The sequence below is a fragment of the Octopus sinensis genome, linkage group LG14 (assembly GCF_006345805.1).
Source record: "Octopus sinensis linkage group LG14, ASM634580v1, whole genome shotgun sequence".
NCBI lineage: Eukaryota > Metazoa > Mollusca > Cephalopoda > Octopoda > Octopodidae > Octopus > Octopus sinensis.
In genome coordinates, this window is record NC_043010.1 from 47,103,858 (window position 1) to 47,111,184 (window position 7,327).

The window sequence follows — 7,327 nt, forward strand, 5'->3', positions numbered from 1 at the left end:
TGCAATACCAGGCACTGGCTCTCATGGCTTCTGATTTAACTGATTGAAGGTTTTATGTACATGGTTTGTCTTGATATCAAAAGATGGGTGACAGCAAATATTCTGCTCAATACCACAGATTTGCTTGTCAGTTGCTTGACATTAACCAGTCGAGCATGTTCCTTAATGGCTGACGATATGCGCATCTCTTATCACGAGCAGAAGTAGTGGGGGAGCATCAAAGTCATATGTTGAGAGGAATTCTTTGGAGTTTGACTAATTCATCCTTGGAAATATGGGTGTTTCGTTCAACATCCTTAAACAACTCTTATTCAGGGACCTTTTGAGTGGGATGGGCTACTTGACCCGAAGAAGATTCTAACTAGGTCCCATTTGCAAGGTCATGTGCTGTTTAACTTGATATGAGATTACTATGTCACACACATATGGTTGTGGTGCATGTGCCTGGTGTACCCCTATCAGACGGGTAGTCATGATGGGTATACTGGGCTTCTTATATTTGTATCTCAGTGTCACTCTGCTCTCTCACTCAATAATGGAGACCCCCTTTGGTCATGAATGACCATAGGATTGCACCTAGAAAGTTACCCTCCGAGGCACAAGTCCAGGCAATGTTGTATGTAGAAGGCCAGCAGTCGCCCATGTATATCAGCCTCCTCTCTCCACACCACTGATGTTATCCAAGAGAAAGATAAAGACCAATACAGCTTGGCACCAGTGATGTTGCAACTTATTTCTACAGCTGAGTTAATTAGAGCAATGTGAAATAAGGTGTCTTGCTTAAGAACACAACATGCTGCCCAGTCCAGGAATCGAACTCATAACCTCACGATTGTAAGCTCGAGACTCTAACCACTGAGCCATGCACCTTCACTCAATAATAATATATTTATAATGTACATACACACACACAAACATGATGGCAGTACATTCTGTAATGATAAGAGGTTGAGGAAGTGATGAGATCAGCTTGCAAGATGAGGGCCTGACAAGTAAGATAGTACAGGACTAAGACAGGTAATAATCTGCTATAAACCTAACACACTGAATTTATGACAGTACAGGAAAACAATTAGGATGATCATAACTCTGTGTGTGTGTGTGTGTGTGTGTGTGAACATGCATGTGTGTGTCTGAATGGTCAATTATTGTTAATGTGTTGCAATTCATTGGATATGAGTGATTTATTCAGTGTGTAGAAACAGGACTTGTTCCAGTGCTAAATAAGTCTTTTTTTCACATATATTTGATGAGGCTTTTCTGAGTTGTTTAATTCTGTTCCATGTTTTATATTTAGAATAATGTAGCTTTAAATATTTTAATTTGCTGTTAACTTTAAAAAAACACCTTGTGATATATCTCAGATTAAATCACTCAGAATGTTTTGAGTTCAACAATGAATGCTTAAATTATACACATACGTTCATCATCTTCATCATTTACCATCCGTTTTCCATGCTGGCATGGACTGGATGGTTTGACCAGAGCTGGCAAGCAGGAGGATTGTGCCAAGTTCCAGTCTGATTTGGCTTGTTTCTACAGCTGGATGACCATCTTAATGCTAACCACTTTACAGAGAGTGTGGGGTTTTACATATGTGGCATCGACACAGGTGCTTTTATGTGGTGCTGGCACAGATAGTCACAGTATCATTTTATATACAGGACTATCAGATGTTATACACCACTGGTCACAATGCACTTTCTTGCATTGTTGTAGCTTTTGAATAATGCCATTCTGCTGGCTAGGCAGACAGGCTAACATTGTCACTGAATGACTACTCTTCCTGTCACCAACTTTCAATTGTTTCCAAGCAAGGTAATATTTTGCCATGGAAGACAAAAAACATACAACAGCACTTGTATGATGGTGATGTCCACTTACAATAATTTCACACACACACATAACATAACTTGAGTTTCTATCTATCAAATCCACTTGGAAGGCTTTGATCATTCTGGGGCTGTAGTGGAAGACACTTGCATGTGTTCATCATCATTATCGCTTTAACATCCACTTTTCCATACTTGCATGGATCAGATGGAACTAAGTGAAACAGATTTCCGTTCAGGGCCAAGACAGTTAACAGATGACCATAGAGTGGATGACTGCTTAGATGGCTTGTTGCAAATACTAAATAAGTCGGGTTGGAGGTGCGTGGCTTAGTGGTTAGGGTGTCAGCACCATGATCGTAAGATTGTGGTTTCAATTCCTGGACCGGGCGACGCGTTGTGTTCTTGAGCAAAACACTTCATTTCAGGTTGCTCCAGTCCACTCAGCTGGTAAAAATGAGTAATGATGCAATGGACTGGCGTCCCGTCCAGCTGGGGAACACATACACCATAGAAACCGGGCCCATGAGCCTGGCTAGGCTTTAAAAGGGTGCATTAATTTATTATTTACTTGGTTAATATAATTTTATGCAGCAGATTAGGAGTAAGAGATAGTTGGTTAGAACTTGAGGTTCATGTAAAAAGTAATGCTATATAGTAATACAACATAGGCCAAGATATAGGAAACATATGGTGATGAAAGAACAAGTTGAGTGTGAAACCATCGTACCAGATTGCATGCAAATAAGATGAGAAAATAGTTGGGCATTAACAACACTGAGCAATGTATACAGGAGAGATAACTGATGCAGGTTGGGTGAAAAAGTGCTGTGATCTGGCATTGAAAGTATTCTTTATAAAAGTAGACCAAGAACATTGAAAAGAACTGTAGAACTATCCAAAACAAAATAACACTGAGAAGGGCAGAAAACATGATAGGATGCTTGGTTACCAGTCACATCTTTTCACCAGCAGTGCACAAGACTTGTACCTAAAACACAATAATCAACAATTGAGCCGATATAGTTGTATACACACCACAGTAAATACAACACACTGTGGGGGTCATACATATATCACCGTAAATATAATACAATGGGGACAGGCCAATCATTCTCTTTTATTACTCTTTTACTTGTTTCAGTCATTTGACTGTGGCCATGCTGGAGCACCACCTTTAGTCGAGCAAATCGACCCCAGGACTTATTCTTTGCAAGTTTAGTACTTATTCTATCGGTCTCTCTTACTGAAATGCTAAGTGACGGGGACGTAAACACACCAGCATCGGTTGTCAAGCGATGTTGGGGGGTCAAACACAGACACACAAATATATACATATATATATATATATATATATACACGACAGGCTTCTTTCAGTTTCCGTCTACCAAATCCACTCACAAGGCTTTGGTCGGCCCAAGGCTATAGTAGAAGACACTCGCCCAAGGTGCTACGTAGTGGGATTGAACCCGGAACCATGTGATTGGTAAGCAAGCTACTTACCACACAGCCACTTATTATTATTTTTTTGTTTTTGTTGAAAAACTGAAATTTTACCAACAAATTTTTTTTAGAATCGTAATCTTCGTATTTTTCTACATATCCCTAAAAAAAAACAAAGATTCCTGGAAAAAGTGAAAAATGAAGGAGGAATTAAATTAAATAAAATTTTTTTTCAGAATCAGATCCTTCAAAACCAAAAACGTGGGATTCCTTAAAAAAAAATAAATACACATATCCACTTTACCGGAAGTTATGACGGAAAAATCGGATCTTGTGAATTTTCCAAAAGTCCTCTCCCCACCCCAAGGGTTGTCAGCGCGCATTTTTTTCTTCATATACGTTTTCTACATACTTGTCAACACCTGTCAGGCTGGTTTATCATTATTTTTTTTTTTTGTTCCCGGGTGAAAATGTTTATATTAACTCGTGTTATCTCTATTCAGGCCCTCCTGGTTTATATCACCCATGTTATGACCAACTTCCTAGACACTAAAATACCCCTTGGAACCCCTTCTTGCAGGTGTCAGCTCGTAACAGTTCAAGTTAAACGTTAACGGAATCAATCTCAACGACCACAGAAAACCTGTGAGATCCATGGGCACTGTCTCTTCCTTAAAATACACACACAAACAAACAATAGCTATTTCTTTACTACCCACAAGGGGCTAAACACAGAGGGGACAAACAAGGACAGACAAACCGATTAAGTCGATTACATCGACCCCAGTGCGTAACTGGTACTTAATTTATCAAACAAACAATAGCACAAAATAATTAGACACATCCTTTAGTTTATAGTACTGAATTCGATTCTTATCACGCGTATAGGGTGAAGAGGTAGAGCTCTATCAGGTTGACACATAGCAGATAAACAGTACGAGGCCAATGATCAAAACATGATGAAAGTATCCGGAAGAAAATTTTAAAAAAAAGAGTTAATGTTGACGAATAATTCATAAATCTTGACAGACGAAAATTTAGAAAAAGAGAATATAGGAAGAAAACGTGTACAAAATTATCGAAGTAAACATACCGCTTCATCTCTGCAACGACAACATCGAGACATTGTGGGGTCCGACCTTTTCTGGTAAAATACGTGGGCAAGGTACTCGGAAGTACAATAACCAACTCGTTTTTTTCACAGTAACGTTCGATGGCTACCTGCCAGAAATTCATTTTTTGGTCCCACGAAAGAGGATTCACTGATTTATCACGAAAAACCGAAAACATAACACTCATTTTTTGGTCATCCGACCACATATTATCAAACTCTGCATCATCCATTCCCTTGCACATAACGATAGTGTCTCAGAACGAAGGCATAAAGAAAAAAAAAAAAAAGGAGGGATAAATTAGGGTATTTATAATGAATTTAGTAAACAACAATAAAGCTATCCATCGTTTCCTATTGAAAGATCTTAAATCGATCGAGTTTATATACGTTACGATGATTGTGACAATATTTATAATGGCCGCTGCTGTTATAGCGTGTGCGTTAGTTTATTCGTTTTCTATTCCGCTATTCTGTTCAACCGGAAACATTAACTACTAACTTGATATGTAACAATTATCAAATGTAACAGAATTTTTCAAAGCGGAATGGAAAGAAGAAGCACTGACTGATAGATAGACTTTCTCTCTCAGTGCTTGCCTTTTTCATTCCTTCCTCAATCTGATGTCACTTAACGGGCAAAGTATTCATTATAATAATGTAAAAGTTAAAATTGCCACTAAACTGGAAACGTGTGGTTGAATTGTATTTATTCGTCTTTTAAGTCAGAATTTTTTCAGACCTTTCAACTTGTCAATACAATTATAAAAGTAAATAAAATTATCTAGAACGACCAAATGACGCATGACAGACTTTTTTTCGGTTTTATTTATACTTCTTTTTACATGCTTTATTATTTTTGCTTAAAAAAAGGTGGGGTATCTCATTGATAATAACACAATTAGCATAACAGTTTGTATTCACAAATATTCATTCTGAACAATTAAATGCCTTCTAATCACTCCATGTATAAGGCCTTATGTTTTATTTTTATTTTTATTTTATTGTTGAGAATGAATTCAAGAGACAAGGACCTTATAGTTAAGAAGAAAAAGATGTTTCTTCTAATCTGTTTGAGTCATCGGTTGTCATTTAAAGTGACATACAGTAGTTTTTGTGTTAATGAACGTTGAACGATATGATTAATTAATTAAGCAAAGCGAAAATGATTGATGTAAATAAAGTAATGTAACAACCTTGTGTCAGAAGATGCATGTAAAACTGTATATACCCAAAAGAGAAATTATACACAATGACAATTGTGAAGATGGAAAAGAAGAGAAAAAAGATTAATTCTGAAGAACACAGGGAAGAAGTAAAGAAAGAAAGAAAGAACCGAATTACTAAAGAAAAATAATGGTTGTAGACAATTTGGCAAGAAGAGGAACTGTGGAAAAAGAGAAACTGAGATAAAAGGAAGGAAAAGAAATAAAATTTGACAATTAGTATATGCTAATTTTCATTTCATTTAATCTTTCTCTCTTTCTCCAATTGCTATTCTGAGATAATGCACTGATGTAATTATATATCTAGCTACAACAACAATAAAAGGGGAATATCAAGAACAGGGAAGTGTTTGTGTATAAATAAACAAACAAACAAGTAAATGATTAATCAATTGTGAAACAATGACAGAATTAACTGAAACTAACCTGGAATTATTTGGAAGTTGTTAGTAAGCTGTAAGCCAAATTAAGACGGCTGATTGTCAAGAAACGTCGTCGTCGTCGTTTTAGCAAATCTTAAATCGTCGGAGTTTCAACCAGTGTCCGTATGTGTTACTGACTGTGGAGAGTGCTCTGCGTGCGATCTAAGCTTATTCGATGTCTCCAGCACCCTCTTGCAAGAAGAAAAAGTCGATATTCAATGAATAGACTAATATCTCTCAAAACAGATTACTTTGCCTCGACACAATATTCACAGATGCATGTAACACATATACTACGACACACATATGCACACAAATATATATAATATATAATATAATATATACATAAACATCATGCATTCTGATTATCACTTACGTAATTTTATATCCATTCACAACCCTTTCATAAATTATTTTCGATAGATCCTTAAAAAGATACAATTTTGTCATTTTATTTCAATTTTGGAATATTTACTGCAATAATAATAATTAATAATGTCTAACATAGAGAGAAGTTCCTCGGTTTATAGAAGAGAAAAGAGAAGTGCATGAATACCCTAGAATCTACCAAAATGATTATAATAGTAACAATTTTCGTAAGCATGAATGAAAGCCATTGAAGTATGTATATTGGGATAAGAAATTGGGGAGTTAGGTGTGTAATATGAATTTTTCAGGGACACGGGTATCGGAAGCTGTATCATTTGCACATTTCCCAATGTCATTACTGAAATAATTACAACGGGAATCTGAAATAGTTTGTATTTGTTTCCATGAATAACGATTTATTTTTATACGTTTAGGCCTACGTATCTGGAAGAAATACTGAATGAAAAATCTTCAATGTAAATTCATTCATAAATAGTATTTCCCGAAGAAATACTTTGCTACAATACATTGGTTAAAATGAGAATGCCATTAATTGTCTATTTGTATAATGTAGATCAAAGTAAATTGTGTGTGTGTGTGTGTGCGTGCGTGCTTGCAGTGTGTGAGAGTGTGTCCGAGGGTCACCCAAGGACTCCTGTTTCATTTACTTCTACCTGGGAAGCATCGCGTGGGTGTCTTTTATTAGTTATCGATCATGATTACTTTGTGTATTACTACTATGCTTATATCAACCTCAAGCAGTGTGGTAGATAGTATGCATCGGATTTTTATAAAGATTCAGAAAAAGTGCTTCCAATCCTATAGTTAATCTCCACCTAGTTTATACCACGTGCGGACCACAAATAAGAACATCTATTGGGAATAGAAAGAGCTTTACTGAGATTCTCCGTAAGATTTCCATTT

General features: G+C 36.5%; 1 protein-coding gene across 3 annotated transcripts in view; it reads right to left on the reverse strand.

The window, feature by feature from the left end:
- Positions 1-6,334, reverse strand: part of LOC115219137 (charged multivesicular body protein 7) — a 49,033-nt gene extending 42,699 nt beyond the window's left edge. For 2 of the 3 annotated variants that reach the window (XR_005001902.1, XM_029789229.2), the window contains exon 1: positions 4,369-4,813. Coding sequence is in view for 1 of the 3 variants with exons in the window: in XM_029789229.2 (XP_029645089.1) it covers positions 4,369-4,631 (263 nt within the window). In the remaining 2 variants the exon portion in view is untranslated. Of the gene's footprint in view, positions 1-4,368; positions 4,814-6,038 lie in introns of those variants that run through there. The other variant, XM_029789230.2, reaches the window with a different exon arrangement.
- Between the last annotated feature and the right edge of the window lie 993 nt (positions 6,335-7,327).